Raw genomic sequence first — 24,547 nt, forward strand, 5'->3', positions numbered from 1 at the left:
GCATGACCTCAACCAGACAGGACCCTGCTACCTGGTTTGGACGCCGCCCCTGCTTGCTGCCCACGCTCCTATAAAAGGAGGGGGTCTGCGTTTCTTTGTGAACACTGCGTGAAGTCGCAGGGCCAGGAAAGAGTTTCGGGAGATCACGCCTCTGCGCTTCTTAGGAGAGCCGCAGGGCTCGGACTTTTTATCACTCATCCCAGCTCGCTGCCTGCGAACAGTTCTCGAACTTCTTGCAGGATGACTGCGTGGGACGGGGTGCTACCCTTTTACCCCCAGCCCAGGCATGCCGCCAGCTTCAGCGTACCGCTGCTCATTGTTATCCTGGTGTTCTTGTCTTTGGCTGCTAGCTTCCTGTTCATCTTGCCTGGAATCCGTGGGCACTCGGTAAGGGGGTATTCAAAGTTCTCCCTAGAGGGATTCTAGAAGAAGCCGATTTCGTGGGGGTAATAGTGCGATATGGAGAGAGTTTCTTGGAGACTCAGGACAGAAGAGACTAAGGAAGATTCTCCGAGGATCAGCAGATGCAAATTTAGAAGTCTGGTGCAGTAAGCGACTCTTCCGAGGAAGAGGTTCCTTGGTCCAGGACATCCCGGGAAGAGACTCCAGCTGGCTTCTTTTGGAAGCTGCAGCAGCAGTGGGAATCAGCCCAGTATATTTGGAATTAAGTCTAGCCTTCGGGTGCGGCCAGCCCCCCCCCCCGTCTCTGGTCTCTGAATGCCTTAGCCCCTCTGTCCTGTGCTTTGAACCATGATCAAGAGAATGGGGACTTCTGTGCTTTTCTTACTGTGTTGAGTTAAAGACTCAAGAGAGTTTCACAGAAGATTCAAACGTGTAGCAAGCAAGAGAAATTTCCAAGCTCCCAGCCTCCAGGTCCTGAACTACATTGTTATAAGTCTGAGAAGACCTTTTCCTGTTGATCTTTGTTGGTTCGGAGGAACTGGCAGGTCTAGAAAAATCCGCAGTCCCTCTCTTTTAATTGACTACCAGGCCCCGGGGCCTCCCTCTTCTGGGAGAGGTGACCCCTGTCTGCCTGGCACTTGTGAACTCACTGAGTCTCACCAAGTAGTGATTGAATTAGAGGCGGAGAGCTGGCGCCAGACAGCTGGGGGTATACAGGTAGTCAGAGACTGACTGCCAGGCGAGGTAGACCTGAAAGTAGGCGAGGGGAAATGGCCAGGGAAACACATGCCCAGAATACACCAGAAACGTCGTTGGCATAGAGGAACTCGAAGGGAAAGCATCATCTTCAAAAGGTCAGGGATGAAGTGGAGTGGGGTCAAGGGAGGCCTTGAGGATGGGCTGGGTGGTACCCAAGCTTGATCCAGTGTGTATCTTTTCCTACAGCGCTGGTTCTGGTTGGTGAGAGTCCTTCTTAGCCTGTTCATAGGTGCCGAAATTGTGGGTGAGTGAACTGGGTAACTTGGGGGAAGGGGCGTGGAGTAGGGAAGGAGAGGCACTGAGAATCTGGGAGCTTTGCCGCCCTTCTTCTACTTCTCACCTATTTCTAGCACCCTTATCTGTTCTCTTGCGCGGGCTTTTCCATTTGTTTTGAGACAGTCTCTCACTAAGTAGCCCAGGCTGACCTTGAGAAGTGCTTATTTGCCCTGCCTCAGCCACTGTACTTGCCCACTGTTCTGTCCTTACTATGTTATTACACCAGGCTTCTAGACCTTCATCTTCCTGTTCCCATCACCAAGCCTCTAGTTTCCGTCTCCCCACTCCCACCCTCACCCACATGTCACTGTGTGCATCTCCCCCTAGCTGTGCACTTCAGTGGAGACTGGTTCGTGGGGAGAGTGTGGACCAACACATCCTACAAAGCCTTCAGTCCATCCCGTGTTCAAGTCCATGTCGGTCTGCACGTGGGGCTGGCGGGCGTTAACATTACACTCCGAGGTAAGGAGGTTGGTGTGGGGGTGGGGGTGGGGGTGGGAGACAGGAGATCCTGTGGGTAGGAACTGAGCGGCACGATTCTCAACCTGTGGGTCGCGACCCCTACCGCTGTTTTACAGGTGTTATCTAAGACCATCAGAAGATGCAGACCTTCATATTATGATTCCTAGCAGTAACGAAATTACAGTTAGGAAGTAGCAACAAAAATAATTTTATAGTTGGGGGTCACCACACCATGAGGAACTGTATTAAAGGGTCACGGTTTAGGAAGGTTGAGAGCCACTGTGTTAGATAGAGTGCCCTATCACGTCCCTCGGGTTCAGAAAGCCTTCGATTTAACTTTGCGTTTCCCGGTACCACTACCTAGCCTTTCTCTTTCCTGACAGTTGCCCCACCCTTAGTTCCCTATCTGAAACTCTTTAGTTTCCGGGTCCCTGGCCTTGCACAGTGCCATGACCCCCATGGCTTCCCGCAGGAACACCGAGGCAGCAGCTGAACGAGACCATTGACTACAATGAGCGTTTCACTTGGCGTCTGAACGAAGACTACACCAAGGAGTATGTCCATGCCTTGGAGAAGGGACTGCCGGACCCAGTGCTATACCTGGCAGAGAAGTTCACACCGAGCAGTCCTTGCGGGCTGTACCACCAATATCACCTGGCCGGTCACTATGCCGCAGCAACACTGTGGTGAGCCAGGGATGGGGATAGGGCAGGGTGCATGTGACCTGGAGAGCGCGGTCTCCGAAGCTGGAACTGCAGCCTCGCGGCATCATCAGGCTGGCAATCTACAAAACCCATGGGAATTCACGTCCCAGCTATAGGAGGGGGGAGGCCGAGGGGCTGGGAGGGGAGGCTCAGGACCCAGCTCTCCCGGGGTGGGGGTTGGGGACGGTTCCTCTACACCGCCAGCAGTCCTGGTCAGGGAACTCCCGCTCATGGAGCGCTGCCTTGGTCCCTCGCAGGGTGGCATTCTGCTTCTGGATCATCGCCAATGCGCTGCTCTCCATGCCCGCCCCACTCTACGGAGGCCTGGCTTTGCTCACCACCGGTGCCTTCACGCTCTTCGGTGTCTTCGCCTTCGCCTCGATTTCCAGCGTGCCGCTCTGCCACTTCCGCCTGGGCTCCGCCGTCCTCACGCCTTACTACGGCGCCTCCTTTTGGCTCACGCTGGCCACCGGTGAGTACCGACGGATGCTTACCTGGTGGTGACCGGGGTGTGTATGGGATGGACGCTCTCCGGTTTAGAGAATGGGTTCTCTTATTTAATATGTTCGTCTCCGTAGCAGGCAGAAGGTGGGCCGACACTGTTATTTTACGGTTGAGAAGAGCTAGCTCAGAAGGGTTCAGTATCTTGCCCGGGTTTGCATGAAAACTCGTGCATCGTGAAATACATGTCAGTTCTTTCTGAGGGTTGTGCGTGTAGGAAATTCCAGGGATGGGCTCCAAATCCTGGCAATGAGAGCCTGCATCCCTGAGTCCCTCTGTCTTTCCTCCCTCCGGTGCAGGCATCCTGAGCCTCCTCCTCGGAGGGGCGGTGGTGATTCTCCACTATACTCGGCCCAGCGCCCTTCGCTCCTTTCTGGATCTAAGTGTCAAAGACTGTAGCAACCAGGCTAAAGGAAACTCACCTCTCACCCTCAACAACCCGCAACACGAACAGTTGAAGAGTCCAGACTTAAATATTACCACTCTCCTGTGAAAATAACTGACTCCGGATTTCTACCCCTCTTTGGGACCCCATAGACCTGAAGACTGTGTTAAGAGCGCGTGCCAGGAGCATAGCTTAGTCTGGAGAACTGCTTGTCCCTGCGGGACGACAAGGGGGCACCCCATGTGCCTTTGCTCTAGAGAATGGATTTCTCAGGAGAACTGTAAATAAACTTTTTTGTTTCTTTTTTTTTCTTCAAAATTCCCATGCCCATCAATTTCCTTGGCTTCTCTTGGCCATTTGGAGCTACAACCTTGAGAAACTCCTCTAGGCTAGTAAGAGCCTAGTACTGTATGTACATTCAGGTGCTGAGAAGCCTGAGAAACACAGTAGGGCTCTGGGGGAGGTGCGCCCTCTAGTGAGATCTGAGAGGAACTGGCAGGCATCTCCTCCAACGGGTGGTGGGTTACGTTCTACCCAAATCTCTACTAGCCACACTGAATGTATTGGGGAAGATTAGGATTTTGGCGTTCATTCGCAAATTCTTTCAGGTTGTCTTCTTTTATGTTTGTATTTGAGAGCTAAGAGAGAGGTCAACAAGGCATAAAAATATAAATCCTGGGGTCTGGAGAGATGGTTCAGTGGTAGAACACTAGCTGCCCTTTCAGGTATTGGTATTGAGGTCTTTGTACCCACATGGCCAGTTCCTGTAACTCCAGTTCCAGGGCATGTCTGCAATGCCCCCTCCTGGCCTCTGCAGGCACTGCGTGCAAGTGGTTCACAGACATACAATCAGGCAAAGTACTTATACACATTATACCTACCCTGGGACTTTTTTTTAAACAGTTTTTTTTTCCTCTCGAGTTCTATAAGCTTACGTAGCATATTTCGGGACTAAAGGTCAAAAAGAGTGTGGCACATAGCCTGTTAATGTTAAAACTGGAACACGATGTTTGTTCTCCAGCTAATGTGGACCCAGAGGTCACAAAAGCTGTGAAAATTGGAAAAAGAAAGAAAGGGGCTCAGACCCCCCAAAGGCAAGAGATGGATGCTGAGGATGCCCAATGTATTTGTTATGAGTGGAAGGTTGGCACCTTGACGAGGCAAAGCTTTCAAGAAGGTTGATGCTGTGCAGACATAGCCACCCCTGTGCTGTCACCACGACAACGGTTTCTGGGCATGTCTGACATCTCTTCAGAGCCTTAGCACTTTTGTTCATTTATTTTTTTGCATTAGTAGGCTGTGTATATTATTCTGTTACATCAACAAGTTGGATACATATTACAACTGAACATGATACAACTGAAACCCACTTCCTGGACAGTTCTGCTGGTTTTGTGGGGCTCCAATAATGTCTGGAGGCAGTCTGGAAACTCAGTGGCTACCAGGAGAAGAGCTTTACAGGGAACAGTCGGACTCTTTGGGGTGTTCCTCCTTAAAACATGTCTCAGAGGAAGCCACTGACATGGGAATGTCCTGGGTCTCAGGACTCTCAGCTATGGACCGGTAGTGGGGGCTCAAGAGTCCTCCTTCTTCAGAGCCCCACTCCAGCACTGGGTCCTCTGAACTCTGGTTGAAGAAAGCCTTCAGTCTGTGAGGCTGCATCCTGTGGGCCACTGCCATGACCAGGCCAAGCAGAATACACAGCAGTCCTGTGGCAACATGTGTCTTGCTTTAGTTTAGTAAGTCCTCCCAAGATCTTCTAAGAGCAGGAGAACTTTAAGCTATGTCTGGGCTGCTGCTTTAGAGTAACTGGAATTCATAAAGATGACTTACTGTCCCAGGGTTCTATATTGCAGACATGGATCTAGTGTCCTTAATTTTCATTCTCCAAACTGAGCAAGAGGAAGAGAGAGAAGACAGACTGGAAGTAGGGACAGATGAGAATGGAAGGAGACACCAAGACAACATGGGGGAGCACACAGAGCCTGGTAGAAGAGTGAAACAGTGAGACAGGTTGGTTTAGGGCATTTGGGGTAGTATGAGGTGAAGACAGGCATGGCCTCTAGGAAGAGACATGAAAGTGTGGTTAGGGGACACAGGAGGGACACACAACAGGAAGAGCTGGAGGACTTGCATAAAGAGAGTTAGGGGACAATGGATGTGGCAGGAAAGTGAGCATAATGAGGAGAGAGAAAGCTGACAAAATGAGGGCGTTAAGAAGAATGGGGCTCTAAAAAGGCACTGACATCCTGACCTCTAGAAACAGACCCCCCATCCCACCACATGACAGTCCCTCACCTTCATCCTGAGTCCTTATTTCTAGGGAAGGCTCTCACCTGTGGCTAACGTGATCCAGAAAGCGGGCCCATGGTGAGTGTGCAGCACAGCAGTGCCCAAGCGCAGGGGACAGGGCGATATGAGTGACGTGGTCATGGAGAAGAAGAACAGGGCCAACAGCTGGAAGAGACCAGTGGCCAGCAGCATGTGGCCACCATAAACCAGCACTGGCATCGACAACATCACATTGGCCAGTAGCCAGCAGAGGAATGCCACCCTAGAAAGCCAAGATGCAATGAGGGCTGGCCCAGGCACCACTAACCTGCTAGAGAGGACTTCAGGACCTAGGCAGAAGATGTCCCAAATGTATGAAGGAGAAATCTTGCCTGTGGGTTTTCCAACCAAGATCTAAAGTTACTAAGGGCAGCTCCTTCCACTCAGGATTTTCCTCGAGTTTAAGAAAGTAGGGCCTGTCTCACCCTGTATCCACACTTACCACAGCATGGCAGAGGCATAGTGTCCTGCCAGGCGGTACTGGTTGTACAGGCCACATGGGCTTCGAGGGGTGAACTTCTCAGCCAGGTATAGCACTGGGTCTGGAAGGCCCTTCTCCAGGGCCTTTGCATACTCCTCTGCATAGCTCCTGCCCAGGCGCCATGCGAATGCCTCATTGTAGTTGATGGTTTCATTCAGCTGCTGCACTGGGGTGCCTGAGGAACAGGGCAGCTGTGCTTAGGAGCAACCCAAGGAATGCACTGAGGCATTCACCTTGGGTAGGGGTTCATTCACACCAGGCAGAAGGCCAAGAGCCAGCAGCTGACAGAGAAGACAGTTCTGAATTTCATCTCCTGCCATTCCCCCAACACCCACACTTCCTCCCAGCTCCAGTGCTGGGCAAACTGTAGTTCTGTGCCCCCCACAAAACACATCAATATGTCTCAAAGACACAGAGCAGAGCCTCCCCTCCCTCCCAAGTAAGCGCCTCACCTGTGAGGGTGATGTTGACGCCGCCGAGCCCGATCTGCAGTCCCACGTCCACACTGACCCACTTGGGACTGAAGGCTTTGTACGTTGTGTTGGCGTTGACATGGCCCACAGACCACTCAGAACTGAAGTTCACAGCTGGGGTTGAGGAGTTGCAACTCAGCAAGGTCTGAGCATTACTGGGTTAGTCAGAAGGGAGAACCACAAGGCCTCCATGCCTGAACTTGTTGTAATTGTATACCCACTCGCTAGCCCATGTCTGACGCCTACTAAGTCTGTCAACCACTATTGTGGGATGAGGCGAAGGGTCAGGATGTAAAACTTTCCATGTTCGCACTCGGCTTACCCCCTTTCCAAGTCCATTTAGGGACAGCGGTGACGCTGCGTAAGGAAGCAGTGAGATACACCATGATGGGCAAACACAGACAACATCAATTTTTTTTAAGTCTGTTTTTCCTAATCACTGAAACCAAACAAGCAACTCCCCCAGCAAAGTCCTCCTGCCTACAGATTCATTATGACCCAAATAAAATGATGTTAGGAAGATTTCAAGGATGCATCCTGCAGTTTCCCTGGCTCACACCTCTCAGGGCAAGGGTAAGAGTAAGGGGCTAAAACCAAGGTTAGAGAGGTGTGTGTGGGCTGGATCACACCCCGAATCAGTCCCCACTACAGAGAGACAGAAAGAAGCCAGGCAGGCCACAAAGAGAACTTCACAAGACAGAGGCAGCTGCCCAAGTCTGTGGCATTTGGCACTTACCCAGGATCACAGCCCCGATGAATAAGCTGGTCACCACCCGAAGCAGCCAGAACAGCCTCTGAGTCAGAGAGGGTGGGTTTAGTAAGCATAGCCCTTCTTCCAAGATTGCCCTTCCCCTTTCTATGATGGGGAGGGGTGGGAGTTCTACCCCTGAGCCTATTTGGCCAATTACAATCAGAGTGTCTGACACACAAGCATGCTCAGCCGGTTGGTTGGGTGACTGAGGAAGTCTGCACTTGGGATGTGCAGGGTTGTGGCTGGAGTTCCTTCCTCAGGTCTGCTTCTATCTAGACAGAGTCTGTACCCCTCACTCTTGAAGACAAAGTCTCTCTCAGGCTGGAGTCTTCAGGGCTGGGGCTTTTTTCTTACCGTCTTCCCACGGATGCCAGGCAGGATAATGATGAAGGTGACCAGTGCAGTCAGGAAGATGGTGATAATGACAGCCAGAGTAGTGTCCATTGGAAAGGTTGGCTTGGTGCCAGTGTAGAAGGGCAGTGTGTGTCCAAGAGCAGCCATTTTGGTTGGGGTACGCTGGGGGAAGGGGGTGTTGATGCTGCAAGGAGAGGCATTCATTGAGAGCCCTCTGTGTACCAAACACTACCACGGGGGCTGGGGATGCATCAAAGAATAAACCACCCCAGGTCTGTGGTCTCTGAAGCCCGTTTTGTTGGCACCTTTTGATCTTCATTGCCTTTCCTGCCTCTCTACTGCCTTTCAGCCCTATGTCTCCTGTCTTTTGGCTGTGACAGACTTAGGGTCTTGGCAGTCAGTCTCCCGTTGCCCTTCGTTCCCTTCCTAACCAACCGCTCAACCCTCTAACTCAGCTCCATTGTTATCCTTGGGGCTTTTCCGTTTCTTCTGGGAATAGCTGAAGAAAAAGAACTCTCCTTTATTTCCTCCAGGCTCGAGCACAGGCAGATCACAGAACATAAAAAGAACTATATTTACTATCAAACAAAGCCATACGGGAAGGAGATGGTACAGATTATGAAAAGATTGCCTTTCTTTTTCGGTCTCCAAAGCAACAAGAGCCAAAAAGCGGCTAAGTGTACAGTTTTACTACATCAACGTGGGGCTGATCCTTAGACCCAGCACTGCCCCGCTGCTCAAGCACCCTGGCTACAGGACTGGTGATTCCGGAAAAACTTGAATAAGCGCCCTCCATGAGGCACAGTGGTGGGACCAGATGTTCTACTATTAAATGTATCATCAACATAATTCTTTTCTTCCCTTTTCTTGTTTGACTCTTGTCTGTCCCTTTATACATAGGATGGTAATAAAATGACACCTGGCCATTTCACCAGTGTTTAGACAGTATTAATTGCAAGACACCTTATTATTTCACAGATCATGTAGAAAGTACTGCCAATTAACTGTCACAGCCATTGATGGTAAGATGCACCCCAACTTTAGAGATATCAAAATCAGGGGTGAATGAAGAACCCTAGAATCACTGTTGCAGTGACCCACAGACTCAGTTCCTGTCACTCTTCTAGGTGTGTCTTGGGGGGCCCAGAGGGCACCTCTGAGCAGGGGGAGTCTTGCTAAGTGGGAAGGCAAAGCAGCAGCTTTGGACTCACGCAGCTCCAGAGCTTGAATTCTGCTTCTGTCTTTTGGAATTTCACTTCTTTTGAGTTTTACTGAAAAACAGAAATAATAATTGCTTCTCAGGGTCTTTCTGAAACGAAATTGGGTGTGGAAGTGCAAAGAATACTACTGGAAACAAACAGGCAGTGCTAAGCTATCAGGCAGAGACTGGGAGATTTACAGCTTAGCTTTTAATCCTGTCTTTTGGGCAAGTCGTACAACCACAGCCTCCGTTTTTAATACAAAACTTAAGCTTTCTTCTTAACTGTTAGACTCGTCCATCCTAGAGAAATACCCATCTTTTCTCCAGCTCCGCAGTTCCTCTTGGGCTCTTCTACCACTGCCTTCTCTACAACTACCTCACTGTCAGCCAACCCTAATGTCCTCACAGCACTCCATTCTCCACCGTTTTCTCAAAGATAAATTCAAGTTTCTCCCAACTAAAGTCTCACACACACACACACACACACACACACATACACACACACACACACACACACACACAGAGAGAGAGAGAGAGAGAGAGAGAGAGAGAGAGAGAGAGAGAGAGAGAGAGAGAGAGAGACTTTCTTGATCTTCACACTCTCACTGATTGGTCCAGCTCTCTCCTTTTCATGGCCAGGGTTTTTGACACACTAATCTGTGTTGGTGTTTCCATCTATCTCTTGTCTCCTTGACCACTGTAACCTACCTTTGCCGAATCTTGTCTTTAGCATCACCTCACTAAATTCCCTGAAGGGAAATTCTCACTTAAGAAAAAAATCTTTTAAATTTGTGGTATTTGACACTGCAGAACACATTGTGTCTCCTGAAACTTGCTCTTTGGCTCCACAGTACCATGTTTCCCTGGGTCTCCTACCATTGGCCACCCTGTGTAGGCTCTTCCTCCTTCTTCCTCTCTACTAAACATCTGTGTTGCTCATGATTCTATCTTGATTCTCTTCCTTTGGTGTCATCAAGGTTTCCCTGGATAGCCATGCGTGGTGCACATTACAGGTGCGCCTCTGTAATCCCATCACTGAAGAGGTGGAGCAAGAGGACTGAGAGTTCCAGGCTAGCCTGAGCTATATGCAAAAACCTGCTCTCAGAAAACAAAAATAATTCTTAGGTAATTTCATCTATTCCCATGGCTTATATATAGTTCTCAGATGTCCCCTGAGCTCCAAACTCAAAATGACCAACTGCCTCAAGGCTCTTGCCACTTGGAAGTTCTTTGATGCCTCAGAGTTAGCAGGCTCCAAATGGAATTCTCTGCTACTCTTTTTTTTTTCTTTCCTTTTTAGCATCATATCCACCTATTAATCAAAGATGCCAGAACGAGGATCATCTTGCACACACCTTAGTCCCATGTATTCCTTGAAATTATCCATTGGCTGCCTTCTCTACTGCCTCTTCCTACTTTAGCTCCATTCTCTCCTATTGCCTTGCGCAAGAATACTTTTTCTAATTCTTCTTCTCTCCCTTCTCCATCCTGGGTATTTTCTTCCTATCACATAGAAGGTGCTTTGTGAGTAATGACCCTTCTTCCCTGCTCCACGACTGACATGCTTTTTCCAGCTTCTTGCCTTTGTATAGGCTATGTCCTTCTCTACCTGGAATGGTCTAGCCTTGGCAAATGCCCTTTCTCACTTCAAGCCTCAGTCCATTTTACCTTCTGTATGAAGTTACCTCCAATGCCACTGGGCCAGTGGGACGGTTTCCTACTCTATTATTCCAATTGTGTTTGAAACATGTCTCCATAATCACAATCGTTACTGTACTCCATGTCTTTGAACATTTATCTCCCTTTTAGACAGAGTGTCCTTGAGGGCAGAGATTTAATCTCCCCATCTTTGTATCATCTGCATGTAGCATATTCTAATCAAACTCTGGATCAGATTAATGAATATAAATGAGCTCTTTCCGCAGGTGTCTCTTTCTGAGTCTTCACACAAGAGGGAGCTATGCTCTTCATTACTACACTTCTATTCACATTAGCAGAGCACTGCCGATTCAAGGCTAAAATCAGCCCAAGAAGGGATCTGAGGAACCTGACCTACATTTTGTAATCTCAAAGAACTGTCTAGAAAGCCTCTTCTAATAGCTAGAGTCTCTAAGAAATATAAACACACAAACCTAAATGTTTATATTCAGTTGAACATGAAGCACACTCTTAAACTTAGCTGAAAATGTACAGCTAAATGTCTGTTACTTTGAGGGGCTAGAAAGAAGGCTTAGGGGTAATTAAGAGCATTTGTTGTTCTTGTAGAGGACCTGGGTTCAATTCCCAACAACCACATGGTGGCTGGCATCTGTCTGTAACTCCAGTTCCAGGGGATCTAATGATTCCTCCTGGCCTCTGCAAGAAACAGTCATGTACTTGGTACACTGGCATACATGCCTGGAAAACACACACATAATTTTTTGTTTGTTTTTTCGAGACAGGGTTTCTCTGTGTATCCCTGGCTGTCCTGGAACTCATTCTGTAGACCAGGCTGGCCTTGAACTCAGAGATCTGCCTGCCTCTGCCTCCCAAGTGCTGGGATCAAAGGCGTGTGCCACCACCACTAGGAATAATTTTTTAATTAAAAAGAAGCTATTCTGTGCATGTATGAGTGTGTGTGTGTGCGCGCGTACTTCCCATGGCATCTACGTGGAAGTGAGAGGACATCTTTATGGAACAGATTCTCTCCTCTCATCTTTATGTGGGTTCTTAGGCTCGATTGAACCCAGGTTGTCAGGCATGGGCAGCAAGTGCCTTCCCTGAATGAGCTGTTCCGCTGGCCTGGTGACATTTATTATAAAACATAAGGGTTTGTTGTTGTTGTTGTTGTTATAGTGAATTTTTATTTATGACACCCAAACTGAAACCATTATATTTCTAAGGAAGTCTATATAGGAAGAATGCCTTAGATCTGAGTTTAGATAGGGGCATGGTGATACATTCTTTAAAACCAGCACCTTCGAGGCAAAGGCAAGCAGAACTTTTTGAGTTGTAGGCCAGCTTGATCTACATAGCAAGTTGCAGGTGATTCAAGGCTAGAAGAAGGAGGAGGAGGACGAGGAGTGGGAGGGGGAGGAAGAAGAGGAGAAGAAAGGGGAGGAGAGGGGAAGGAGAGGAAGAAAGAAGACATGTATTAGATAGAGCATAGATTGTTCATAGAAGGAACTCATTCAAGCCCAGTGAGGTGGCTCAGTGGTGGAGGTGCTCGCTGCCAAGCCTGAAATTCTGAGTTTGATCCTTAGAAGTCACATGGCAGGATGGAGAGAACTGATTCCTAACAGTTGTTTTCTGACATCCTTACTCATGCCATAGGATGCGTTCATACACGTGCGTGCACACACACACACACACACACACACACCAAATGTGTGTGGAAAAGTGAAAGAAGAGCCCATATTATATACTATTATATATTATATGTGAATTCCAACAATGGATATTTGCAGCATAAGCAGATATTAACTAACTTAAGGCATCTTGGTCAGGATCACGTATTCTTAGTATTCCTGTGCTTATTTTAATGAGAGGTTATAAAAGTTTTGTGAGCATGGCTCATCTCTATTAACATGATGCGTCAAAGAAACACTAACAAAAGGCTTTTCTGTATCTCAAGTACAGAATGGACATTGTTAACTTATTTGCAATTCTCCCAAATATTAAGGATGATTAGAGCAAGTGATGGTTGCTGAATCCGATTTGCCTTGCTTGGTCCCTTGCTCTCTTGCTCTCTTCCACTCTCCCATTTCACTTTTCACTACTTAGCTATTCCTTACTCTATGCTGCCTGGCTTGGTAAAGCTGAATTTCTGGGCTGATCCTAATTTGGTTTCATTATTATGCTAACAGGGCTTCATCAACAGAGCTCTGCTTTGCCAACAAAGCCTGTATTTCTCTTGGGACCGTCTTCCTCTCTCAGGCTTGACAAGTGAAGCCTAACTGTAGAATTGGTTCAAATAGCACAATCTCACATCAATATTAATTTTATCCCTTGGTCCCTTAGCTCACCACCATGACTGGGATACACATGCATTTTATACTGATGAACATAAGCAGCCATTGGACAATCAAACCCACACCTACAACTTTAAAAGCACAGTCACGAGAAAGGAGCACCCACTCTTTGTAGTGCCCAGTAACACGGACACCTAGAGGTTTTCATTGGGGCTCCTGCTATGAGTTGGGCACTTTCTCACTGAGGCTGGCCAATTCCTTCACTTTGGGGTTCTATTTTCTCACTTGGCTGGGGGGGGGCAGCCTTTAAGTACTTTCCCCCGTGTTTAGAAGTATTTTAGATTTAGTTACCTAGCCCTTACCTATCACAAGACGAAATGAATTTCCAGTGTTTATAGGACCAGAGGGTAGAGATAGAGTTAACAGTCTTGAAGAAGATCGGATCTGGAACCTCTCTCGAAGCTTGACAAGATTTTTTTTCCTAAAGCCTTCCTCTGCCCCCGCCCCCATCTACAGAACCTGCAAAGTAAGGACTGCTCGCTTTCTATAAGGGTAGTTTAGGTGACAGTCTAATATTGTCAAGCACTCTGATAGGTGAGACACGGCTACCGAAATATGATAGTTTATTTCTCTGATTGAAGTAAAGCCCATTAAAGGTTTACAGCCTTGCCTGGCTAAAGGAAGTCTTTTTCAGGACCGCCTAACCTAATCCTCCTTCCTAAGGAAGTTAGAGGTGTGTGTGTGCTGGGGGTGGGGGGAAAGCGGGGGTGTGAATTGGGGGAGAAGAGGTTGGGCGTGTGTGTGGGGGGGGGGCGGGTAGTGATGGGTGGTGGAGGATAGGGAACTGAGCAATCCAATCTACCCAGACTCCAGTTAAGAGAAATAAAGATTCAGTATTGACAAATCTTGTGACTCTCATAACCTTAAGGAGTTCGCCGTGCTTAAATTTTTTTTTTTTTCAAACTTTTCCTTCACAAATCCCCCCTTGATCTGAATTGGTCTGTGTAGACTCAAGAAGTGCGCCCCTGGAGGTCGGTACCGGAACAGCACTTCAAGGTCTGATCTCATACCTCTGAGCCCACCCGATCCATGGTTCCCTACCTTCCTCTCTTTCAGATACTGTGCGCATGGCACCTGGCGCTGCTCGTCTTTGGGCACTCACTCACAACGCTCCTGGTCGTGGGGATAGGGCAGGAACCGGGTCCAGACGTGGACGTCCTGTCGCCAAAACCATGCACTTTGTTCAGGCAGAATCCCTTCCAATTCCCCATTCTTCTAAGTCAATTGCGGACCAGGTTGTGACTCCCATAAACCCAGCCTGGTGTCTTCTCCGCCTTCCATTTCAAGTCATTGTCAACTTTCTCGTACTTGGCACTCCGCCCTCGAACCGAACCAGGGACAGACTGGCGTGCTAGGACAGCGCCCCAGCACTGTGCCCTCTGCACCCAACCCCTAAGATCCCCGATTCCTACCCATGCCAGCACCTCGGGCAGCTGTAACACAAACGAGGCTCACAGGACGGTGAGACCTGGGAGGTTCCACCAGGAAACCTGGTTATCTAGACTTACAGGTTTTGGGGACAGATGGATACCTTGCTTTGGCGACAGGTCTGATCTGTAGGTTAATGTTGGGAGATTTTGTTTTAGAGCCCTGGCCCCCGACTGTGTGGGGAGAATTTGGGAACAGCTCTCCTGCCCCACACCCTGTTTATCTTCCACCCTCTTCCTCAGCCCCCAAGAGTTGGAACTTGGGGAGAGAGACTTGCCCTTCCCGCCTCCCAAACGGCCAACGTGCCTGAACCCTCGGCACCCAGGAGCCCTGCATCCTACAAGGTCTCACCTTTCATGCTCCGGTCCCCTTTCACGCGGGTCCCCGCGCTAGCTTCTATTCCGCCCTACTGTGCCCCGCCCCAGAGCTGGGACGCGCTGTCCGCTCTTCACCCCCAGCCCCGCCCGCCCCGACTCAGAGCTGGAGAAGCTGCCAGAACGGAGGAGCGGGCTACAGCGAACCCGGAGTCATCCAGGAGCCTATCCGCAGTCCCAGGCTGGGGCGACCAGAAGCTAAGGTCAGATCCTTGAACATTTCTCCTGGCCCACGAAAGTGGGTGCTCCGAGAGAGAGGGCTCTAGGGGTGGGGACAGCGGAGGAAAGGGGTACCGGTGGTCCTCCTTTTCTGCGGAACAGGAATTGTAGCCTCGTGTGCCTCCAATCTTTCCCCGAGGCTAAAAGGAACCTTGCTAAGGCCTGAGCTCAGCACACTGACTTTGAAAAACTAGGGTCATCTGGTCCTGATAATGTTGAATGACCTAGTTTGTTTGGGCCTAGAGGGTTTCTTGGCACCATCACATTATGCCAAGGAGAGACTTTGTTGGTTCTTCAGTATACAGTTACTCCCTGGGTCTTCAGGATGGAATCTCTGTGGCTTTAACTCATTTCGCTCTCCTTCCCACCTCGGGGCCAACAGAGTCATGATTCTAAGACTCTGATTTGGAAAAATGGCCATGTGGACAAGAACCAGACAGGCGTGTACTCTCCCAGATCTGCCGCTGCCTGGGGCCTCATTGCCCTGGAGTTGTGCCTTCATTTCCAGATTGTTTGGGAAGTTACCACACCCAAGTGGCTGTGTAAACTGTTAAGGGTTACCTACCCACAGAGACGTTATTAGCATGGCTACTCTCTTTTCTAATTTGTCCCCAACAATTTGGCCTGAAAGCCTACAGGTTGTTAGGGATGGATCTACATTTGGAGTCCAGGCTCCTGAAGACTTGACTGGAAGGGGAAGGAGGTCAAACTGTTTGGATTAGGGGAACTCAACTATGGCCTGCCACTCTACCATACCCAACACACCACCTTCAGATCTCCAGTGCCCGGCTCCTCAATTATTACCAAAGGCCACACTCCAAAGAACCTCTAGATAGATGGAATAATGAGTTGGGGGCTGGGCAGGGTCTGGGATTTTGCACTTGTTTAGTAGGAGATTTGGGGAGTTGTGAGTCACCTGTGGGTTCTCACCTTCAACTAGATAGCACATTTAGAAGCCCAGGCTGAAGATGGGGCTTTATCTGAGCATGTGACTTTCAGCACCCCGCCTCCAATCTTCAGGTTGTCTTTAGGATGTCTTCAGGATGACATTTTGTCAGAGGAGTCCTGGCATGAGTTGCCTGCTGCCTCTGTTTACCTGTGGTCCCACATGGTTTGTTGGCCTCTGGAAGGCAGGGCTGAAGCAGGAACGGCTGGTGTGGTACTCCACTTGAGGTTCCTTGCAGGATCCTGCTTCAGCCTCTGCCCAATTTGCATCACACCTGTCAGTCTTCTTGGCTTGAATTCAACCTCAGCCTCCTGTTAGCCTCTGATCATGCTGTGGAGTGAACAGTTCAGGCACGTTCCCCACCGTGGCTAGGAGAGGATGAAATGGTTGGATCAGATAAATGGTTTACCTCAGATCCCACAGAGGACGAAGAGCAGACCTGAGACCTCAGCTGGGTTCCTCAGCTACTTCTTCCCAAGCTGGACTCCTGCAATGGAGCAGCCTCTGTGGGGAGCTGGGCCGAAGCAAGGGTGTCCAGGTTCTCAGAAACTAAAGTTCACAAGGGCAAGGTTGGCTTTGTTCTCTTCTTCACTGGCTCCAGAGCCGAGGCCAGGTCTGTACACAGCGCGTGTTGGTCAGTCATCTATTGAATGAACTAGAGGCCTTCCGAGAGAGTGAGTCTCTTGCTTTTTGCTCTCCAAGCCCATCTCCCTAGTCTTGATTCTTAGAGGCCCTGCCTTATCATGATTCTCTCGAATATTTGGGGCTCATCCTTCTATCCTCTGTTGTTCTAGGTCTCTGTTTTGAAGTATTTCAATATTTAATCCCACGTTACCATTTCCATCATGGGGTTCCACTTAGCTCTGGCCTGGATTCTCCTGGTTGGGACACTGGCTTCTTTGGGTGAGTATTAGAGTTGCAGAGGAACCAAGGTCTTTTGGTCTTTTCCAAAGACATGCCAATCATTTCTGCACCCTCAAGCAGATATAATACCCTGTATATACCAGGTGCTTGTTTCAAGCTATTGAGCAAATGGGTAGACAATAGAATGAAAATGGTTTTTTCTGGTGTGGGTCCCTTTCTCTCTCCTCTGTCTTCTATCCTGTTTTGTGAGGTAAGTTCTCCTGATGTGAAATAGGAAAGACTGAGTAGACACTTAAGACAGTAAAGCTTCCTGAAGTAAGCTGAAAAGGACTCACCAGTGTTTTTAAAATAAAATGATCTTGGAACAGGGGATACTATTTGGTGATAGAGCACTTGCCCAGCACATATGAGGCCCTAGGTTTCACCCCCAGTGTTGAATAAAAAAAAAAAAGCACAAGATAAGATAATAGCATCAGAGCACAGCAATTCCAGCTTTGGAAGTCTGAAGAGCTTTAGAATCGGTGGGTATTCGCTGTCGTGTAGGGCTCTGAAGAGGAAAGTGGCCGCATGATATTAAGGTTAGGTTTAGAAAAGCAAGCTTCTATCCAGGTATAGTGGCTCTGCCAGCACTTTGGAGGTAGAGGCAAGAGGATCAATAATTTAAGGTCGTCTTCCAGTAGATGAGTTCAAGGTCAGTCTGGGCTTGAGACTTTAAGACTGTCTCAAAACAAACAAGCAACAGCAAACCTTGAAAGTCTTTTGCATCTTGGAAGATGATAAATGAAGATGACCCTTCTGGCTGGCAACGGCGAGATAGTGATATGAACCCTACACTTCTCCCTTGCCAAAGACGCCCACGGTTCAGTTCTTTCCAGTACTTTCCCTTCCTGGGGCTTCATTTTCTGTCCCAGTTGGTACCTCTTATGCCCAAGATATACTTTCTCCAAAGGCTACTCCTGCCCTTGACCTGCTTCAGTTCATTTTATTTTGGAGTGTGTGTGTGTGTGTGTGTGTGTGTGTGTGTGTGTGTGTGTGTGTGTGTCTTACTGCCCTAGATCCTTAGCCAGGTGAAGCCACTTTCCTTCCTGATGGATGTATGTGCACCTTCATGTGTCAGTGAGGGCACATGTCACCCACAACTTGAAAATCCTATCTTTGGTCTAAGGACATTCAGAGCAATGGGGCCCCTCTTACTTTCTTCTCTTCTCTCAGTTGAGTAGAAAAGAAGTCTTCTAGTTGTTTTTTAGAGGGGCGTGTTTGGCTGGTCACCTGATCTACTAACCAAGAGGATTCCAGACCCTTCCTTCTATCCTGCGTTCTCAGCAACCCCCTCCCCCAACAGCTGAGTGTCCCTCTTGGGCTGTGAGTTTTTAGAGCAGCATCATAAACAGGAATTGGGGTTGGAGAGAAGGCTCAGCAGTTAAGAGCACTGGCTGGCTAGAGGACCTGGGTTCAGTTCCCAGTATTGGCGTGGCAGCTCATAAATGTCCCTAACTCCAGTTCCAAGGGGTCAATAGCCCCTGTGCACATCAGGCATGCATGTGGTACTTCGGCATACATGCATGCAAAACACCCATACACATGAAATAAATAAATCTTAAAGAAAGAAAGGAAGGAAGGAATGAGATGAGTGACAAAATGTTCCAATGGAGGACGGATTCAGTCATTCACAGAATCAGTCCTTAGTCTCACCCAAGAAACTGGCAAAAAGACCAGAGTAGCAGTGACACGCCCCTGCCTTGGGGCTCTGCTTAGTGGGAAAGAGCCAATCCCCTCTTCACATTGCCCCTGCCCAGTGACAGGTCACAGAATGACTTGGCCTTCCTAGTTATAGGGTGTGGCTGGCTCTTGTTCCAAGTGGTAGCTATCCGACAGCTGGGAATGACGTTTGTCCTGGTGTGCCTCTGGAGGACTTGAGATGTGAGGAGACTCCAGGCTTCTGCATCCTCTACTGGATTGTCACTGTTTTCTCTCCTCTCAGCTAAGACTGTTTGTCAGCAGGCACTGCACGCTCATGCACCATGTTCCACTTTAGGAGTCTTCCTCACTGGGTGCCTTGAAGAATAGGCTTGAGTTTAGAAAATACTTTGCCCTTGTTTCTCCCCCTTATTGGAAATCACAGGACCCGTTCCCTCATGGCCTGCTTGGTCTCCCCTGCACCCACTTGCCCAGTTACCTTTCCTCTGTCTTCACACAGGAGCTCAGAACTCCATTTCTTGGGAGGTACAGCGATTTGATGGATGGTATAACAACCTCATGGAGCACAGATGGGGCAGCAAAGGTAGGTGAGAGCACAGCCCAAGGGCCAGGGCGGTACTCACCAGTGGAGAGTCAGGGCTGGCAAGTATCACAAGAGGCTATCTCAAGTATCACCAAAGGCTGCCAACATCTAAGGCTTTAGAGTTCAGTGTATGGAGGGACAGAAGAGGACAAGAACGCACTTGAGGTACAGACATTGCTAAGTGGTTAAGAGTACATGCTGCTCTTACCGAAGACACAAGTTCAGATCCCTGCATCCATTTCCAGTGACTCATTGTTACCTGGAACTCGGGGTCTAGGTGTTCTGATGCCTCTGGTCTCTGCAGGCTCATACACTCTCATTCACAGACACACAGACAAACACTCACAATTGAAATTCATCCTTGTCTTTACCTCTCCTATGCCAGGCTCTCGGCTGCAGCGCCTTGTTCCAGCCAGCTATGCAGATGGTGTCTACCAGCCCCTGAAAGAACCCTACCTGCCTAACCCCCGACACCTTAGTAACAGGGTCATGAGAGGTTCTGCAGGGCAGCCATCTCTTCGGAACCGTACAGTCCTGGGTGTCTTCTTTGGTGAGAGCTGTAGTGGTTGGGGGGTGGTTCTGATGTTTTGATTGGGAAACTGAGTTTACACGTGGGAATGGTCGGCCAGGAACAAAAGCAATATAAACAAAACTACTTGCTACAGCAAACCTCAGCCCTTGGGGGAGCTTAGCCAGTGGGAGTCAGATGGACATTTCTGCATCTAAGGACTCAGGGGATGAGAAAAGATACTAAGGAGGATCAAAGATGGGGGTGAGAGATGGAAGAGGAAGCCATTAAAAAGGATAGGAGTAAAGCAGGTGGGGGCAGGGCATGCTGAAGTGAGGTCTGACAGGCATGAATCTACCTTGTGCTGGTAGGGCGTCCTCCATTTGGGGGGAGGGTTGGGGTACAGACTTGATAAACTGTCCCTAGGACACTGATGCTCCTAGAACATACCAAGAGAAGAGTCCTAGCTGCGGCAGAGAGGGCAATATGGGGGCCTTATGGTGTCATAAGCTCAGTGACAAGGGGTCCTGCCGCAATGATGGCTCCTACAGGCCATGTTGGGTGTCCATGCTAGCTCACATGTGACTTCCTGCTTGGCTACAGGCCTTCAGGGAGGCTCCTAGCTGCATGTTGGAGCTGGTGCCCACAACCCTGCCTACTGAGGCGTCATCTCTGAACACCTCCCAGTTACCAAGGAGAATGCCAAACTGACAATGACAACATCTTAGAGCAGGTGTAGGCACAGGCAGGCCAAGAGAGACAGAACCAGGAGGGAATGTGGAGGTCAGGGCTTGGATTTGCCCATAATAGGAAATGACTGTTCTGAAGCTTCGAGTAGGGGGCGGGCGTGTCAGGGACTCCATACCTGAGGCAGGGATGAGCATGGCCGTAGGCTGGCCCAGCAAACCCTCCTGCATTGTGGGCAGGCTACCACGTGCTCTCAGACCTGGTGAGTGTGGAAACACCAGGCTGCCCCGCAGAGTTCCTCAACATTTACATCCCGCATGGGGACCCGGTGTTCGACCCTGACAAGCGCGGGAACGTGGTGCTGCCCTTTCAAAGGAGCCGCTGGGACCGCAACACTGGACAGAGCCCCAGCAACCCCCGGGACCAGGTGAGGCCAGGCAGCCAAAGGCAGGAGGGCAGAGAGGCGGGAAGGGGGTCTGAGGCTGGATCCGCTGGAGGCCTGGGATCTGGCTGGGAAGACCAGACACGATGAGGCTCTCCCTACCAGCAAGGACCTGCCTGGTCCTCCTGACTCTGCTCATCCCTGCAGAGCAACCAGGTGACCGGCTGGCTAGATGGCAGCGCCATCTATGGCTCCTCTCATTCCTGGAGTGACACTCTGAGGAGCTTCTCTGGAGGACAGCTGGCTTCTGGGCCTGACCCTGCTTTCCCATCGGACTCCCAGAGCTCTCTGCTCATGTGGATGGCGCCGGACCCCTCCACAGGGCAGGGAGGGCCACGGGGGGTGTATGGTGAGACTGCGGGGTCCTGGTAGGAGGGGTAGGGTTAGAGGCACCAGGCTGCTTTGGGGTCCTGTACTGGAGAAGGGGCAACTGACTGTGGGTCTGGGCTCCCCTGACTCAAGCTGTTGTCCATCTCCTGTCCTGCTTCCCCACATGGATGCAGCCTTCGGGGCCCAGCGCGGGAACAGGGAGCCCTTTCTGCAGGCTCTGGGCTTGTTGTGGTTTCGCTACCACAACCTGTGTGCCAGGAAGCTGGCGCAGGAGCACCCGCACTGGGGGGATGAGGAACTGTTCCAGCATGCTCGCAAGAGGGTCATTGCCACCTACCAGGTGAGTCGTGCCGCCTGCCTGGAGTCCACCTGTGTGTAGGGTCCAAAGAGACTCTGCACCCCCAACAAAGCTTCCAGGATCCTGGACAACGCCCCTTTCCTACCTAGCCCTTTCCAGGAGGGCTCTTCTCCAGGGAGAGCTAGTATCTAGGAAAAACTACTATATATGATATAGAGGCAAAAATGGGTTTATGCCAGATTATTTGGGAATTGATCATTACTTAACATCTCTTTCTTCTCAGTAAGTTCTATGAAGAGCCTAGCACTTGATGCTGTTGTTTTGAAGGCCTTTTCTCCCATGACCAGCCTTTGCTGGTCCTCGTGTCTACCTGTAAGCCTTCCCTGGGCCCCTTCCTCAGGGCTAGTCCTACACACGTGCCTTTTTACCTTTTGATCCTCAGAACATTGCGATGTATGAGTGGCTGCCCAGCTTCCTGAAGCAAACTCCTCCGGAGTATCCAGGTGAGGAGGTGGGAAGGAGGGCTGAGAAATTGTGAAGTGTCTTTTAGTGTGGATTTAAACCTTCATGTGTCTGTTTCTCCTCTTACCTCAGGATACCGTCCATTTCTGGACCCCAGTATCTCCCCAGAGTTCGTTGTGGCCTCTGAGCAGTTCCTCTCTACCATGGTGCCCTCTGGGGTCTACATGAGGTAGGAGAGGAAGCTCACATATTTGTATCTTGGACTCATTATTGATAAAAATCTGCCTTCAGGAGTTCTCAGGACAGGATTACATCAATTCAGAGCAGCTAGTTTCTAGAGAGAATGGTGAAAATGGAGGGAAAAGGTGGTCTGTTTTTAAATAGACCATTCATTGTGCATGGCGTTGGTTATCCATGATCATGTGATTTGCTTGTATGTGTTTGGTCAATGGCTTTTCAAGATAGGACTATGTAGCCCTGGCTGGCCTGGAACTTGTCAAGATCCTCCTGCCTTTGCCTCCCATGTAGCTTGACTACAGAAGTACACCTTTGACGGATTAAAAGAAAAAAATGTTTATGGTCTTTAAAAATGTGTATATGTGTATGTAGCTGGGTGGTGGCTCACACAATTTTTTGTTTTGTTTTGTTTTTTTTTTTGAGACAGGGTTTCTCAGTATAACCAGGCCTGACCTTCCTGGACTCCTTTTGTTGACTAGGCTGCCCTTAAACTCATAGATATCCACCTGCCTCTGCTTCCAGGGTGCTGGGATGAAAGGCACGTGCCACCGTGGGAGGCTGTAGTTCAGATCTTTAATCCCAGAACTCAGGAGGCAGAGGCAGGCAGATCTCTGAGTTCAAGGCCAGGCTGGTCCATAGAATGAGTTCTAGGACAGCCAGGGCTGAAGAAAACCTATCTCAAATAAAAACAAAACCACTCCACAAAACCAAACAACAACAACAAGAAACAAAAAACCCATTAAACCAACAAAAACAATGTGTGTGTGTGTGTGTGTGTGTGTGTGTGTGTGTGTGTGTGTGTGTATGTAGTTGCTTCCAGCCGCTCACGTCCTTAAAGTTTTTTCACCTGCTTGGGAGGCTGATGTGGGAGAATTAGCTTGAGCTCAGAAGGCAAATGGAAAACTTCATCTTGAAAAAAAAGGAGAGAGAGAGAGAGAGAGAGAGAGAGAGAAGTGCATGTTTATAGTCTCTAGTCCCAGCAGGTAAGAGTCAGGAGAATAGGAGTTCAAGGTTATTCTTTACTACACAGAGAATTCAAGACCAGTCTGGGTTACTTGAGACCCTCTCTCAAATAGAGACTACACATACATATAAATAGAATTCTATAGGTGATAGGTACATAATACAAGTGTGTGTAAGTGTGTAATCTATATAAGTAAGCTATTACATGTCAGGCTTCCTATCTACCCAGTCAAACTCAGATTTTAAGTATCTGAAAACGTAGATGTTTTAGAGCCATTCTTCCTGAAATAATAAACTCTAGTGACTATTTAGATAGCATTTATGTTATATCAAGTATTATAAGAATATGGGTTGGGGAGGTAGCGCAGTTAGTAAAGTACTTGCCACTCAGGCACAAGGACTTGAGTTCAAGGGTTCAAGTTCTAGCATCCTATAGGAAGTCAGATGTAGTGATTCTGGCTTGTAATTCCAGTGCTGAGATGGTAGAGACAGGTAGATCCCTTGGGCTGGCTGGTTTGTCAGTCCAGCTTAATTGTCCCAGGTCCCAGTGAAAGACTCTCAAAGCAAGCAAGCAAGCAAGCAAGCAAGCAAGCAAGCAAGCAAGCAAGCAAGCAAGCAAGCAAACAAACCAACCAAGGTGGAGAACTTCCAAGGACTGACACCTGAGCATAACTTTTGGACTCCACATGTACCTGCACCCATATCACACACACACACACACACACACACACACACACACACACACACACACACACACACACACACACACACACACGTGCGCGCGCGTGTGTGTGTGTGTGTGTGTGTATGTAAAAACATCCAAAGACTTGGATATTACTGTATGGACTAATGTGCATAGATTATAGGCAAATATTATGCCATTTTAGATAAAAGATCTATATATCCATGGATTTGTTATTGGTGAGGGTCTTAGAACCAGTCTCCAGTGTCCTCCAAAGGACTCCTATCTGTGTGTGAGACTGCTTTCTTTCTGTGTGTTCTTATCCACGTGGAGACAGTGTGGATAGAATTTTTTTAATGGCCAAATTTTCAGATGTGTGATCAGATGGGAGGTAGGAATCTTCTGAAAGTCAAATTATTCAATAGCTATCAAGGTCTTGATTACACAGCAGATAAGGGAGGCTTATGGCCTGGGACCCCTGGCTGATTACAAAGCAGATAAGGGAGGTTATGGCCTGGGACCCCTGGCTGAAGTCTTACAAACCAAAGCTGACGCCTGACATTAGGATCCTGTGGTCTCTGTAACCATTCTTGCTCCTTGCACTTTAGGAATGCCAGTTGTCATTTCCAGGGGATTCCCAGTCATAACTCAAGTGTCTCTGGAGCTCTCCGGGTCTGCAACAGCTACTGGAGTCGAGAGGTCAGAGTTGGAGATACTATTGGATTGATAAATGCAT

The 24,547-nt window shown here is 49.0% G+C and overlaps 3 protein-coding genes across 16 annotated transcripts in view; 2 read left to right on the forward strand and 1 right to left on the reverse strand.

Moving 5' to 3' along the window:
* Window positions 1-99: 99 nt before the first annotated feature.
* Window positions 100-4,085, forward strand: Duoxa2 (dual oxidase maturation factor 2). The gene is made up of 6 exons (NM_025777.2): window positions 100-387; window positions 1,348-1,405; window positions 1,765-1,899; window positions 2,372-2,585; window positions 2,861-3,075; window positions 3,404-4,085. Exons 1-6 carry the CDS (start codon window positions 241-243, stop codon window positions 3,595-3,597), a joined length of 963 nt encoding a protein of 320 aa, NP_080053.1. The 5' UTR covers window positions 100-240; the 3' UTR covers window positions 3,598-4,085.
* A 654-nt stretch (window positions 4,086-4,739) lies between these two features.
* Duoxa1 (dual oxidase maturation factor 1) lies at window positions 4,740-14,963 on the reverse strand. Of its 11 annotated transcripts, XR_003951827.1 has the most exons (11): window positions 14,870-14,937; window positions 14,622-14,644; window positions 14,132-14,248; window positions 9,091-9,150; window positions 7,880-8,063; window positions 7,511-7,568; window positions 6,754-6,888; window positions 6,263-6,476; window positions 6,089-6,152; window positions 5,826-5,946; window positions 4,740-5,198 (listed from the first exon to the last, which is right to left on the reverse strand). XR_003951827.1 is itself a non-coding variant. In XM_006499091.4 (10 exons), exons 5-10 carry the CDS (start codon window positions 8,024-8,026, stop codon window positions 4,945-4,947), a joined length of 1,026 nt encoding a protein of 341 aa, XP_006499154.1. In that variant the 5' UTR covers window positions 8,027-8,063; window positions 9,091-9,150; window positions 14,132-14,248; window positions 14,622-14,644; window positions 14,870-14,931; the 3' UTR covers window positions 4,740-4,944. The 11 variants fall into 11 exon arrangements, 7 of the variants coding, with proteins under 7 accessions (XP_006499154.1, XP_017172410.1, XP_006499158.1 ...); XR_003951825.1 differs by having other exon boundaries at window positions 5,826-6,152; window positions 14,870-14,936; XM_006499091.4 differs by lacking the exon at window positions 6,089-6,152 and having other exon boundaries at window positions 5,826-6,043; window positions 14,870-14,931.
* Window positions 14,210-24,547, forward strand: part of Duox1 (dual oxidase 1) — a 34,963-nt gene continuing 24,625 nt past the window's right edge. The window contains exons 1-11 of one of the 4 annotated variants that reach the window (XM_006500487.3): window positions 14,210-14,646; window positions 14,761-15,095; window positions 16,852-16,960; window positions 19,119-19,202; window positions 19,588-19,752; window positions 20,637-20,824; window positions 20,987-21,188; window positions 21,343-21,509; window positions 21,910-21,970; window positions 22,062-22,158; window positions 24,420-24,510. In XM_006500487.3, the coding sequence (XP_006500550.1) occupies window positions 16,903-16,960; window positions 19,119-19,202; window positions 19,588-19,752; window positions 20,637-20,824; window positions 20,987-21,188; window positions 21,343-21,509; window positions 21,910-21,970; window positions 22,062-22,158; window positions 24,420-24,510 (1,113 nt within the window). In that variant the 5' untranslated portion in view covers window positions 14,210-14,646; window positions 14,761-15,095; window positions 16,852-16,902. Of the gene's footprint in view, window positions 15,096-16,851; window positions 16,961-19,118; window positions 19,203-19,587; window positions 19,753-20,636; window positions 20,825-20,986; window positions 21,189-21,342; window positions 21,510-21,909; window positions 21,971-22,061; window positions 22,159-24,419; window positions 24,511-24,547 lie in introns of those variants that run through there. The other 3 variants (XM_030252279.1, XR_374549.3, NM_001099297.1) reach the window with 3 other exon arrangements.

This window comes from Mus musculus, chromosome 2 (assembly GCF_000001635.26).
Source record: "Mus musculus strain C57BL/6J chromosome 2, GRCm38.p6 C57BL/6J".
In the NCBI taxonomy this organism is placed as follows: domain Eukaryota; kingdom Metazoa; phylum Chordata; class Mammalia; order Rodentia; family Muridae; genus Mus; species Mus musculus.

Coding starts and splice junctions, on each gene's coding strand:
- Duoxa2 (NM_025777.2), top strand. CDS start 241: ATGACTGCGTGGGACGGGGTGCTACCCTTTTACCCCCAGCCCAGGCAT. Junction 388..1,347: donor CTGGAATCCGTGGGCACTCG/GTAAGGGGGTAT, acceptor CTTTTCCTACAG/CGCTGGTTCTGGTTGGTGAG. Junction 2,586..2,860: donor TATGCCGCAGCAACACTGTG/GTGAGCCAGGGA, acceptor GGTCCCTCGCAG/GGTGGCATTCTGCTTCTGGA.
- Duoxa1 (XM_017316921.2), bottom strand. CDS start 8,026: ATGGCTGCTCTTGGACACACACTGCCCTTCTACACTGGCACCAAGCCA. Junction 7,569..7,879: donor CTGGCATCCGTGGGAAGACG/GTAAGAAAAAAG, acceptor TCTCTGACTCAG/AGGCTGTTCTGGCTGCTTCG. Junction 6,477..6,753: donor CGTCAACATCACCCTCACAG/GTGAGGCGCTTA, acceptor CCTGTTCCTCAG/GCACCCCAGTGCAGCAGCTG.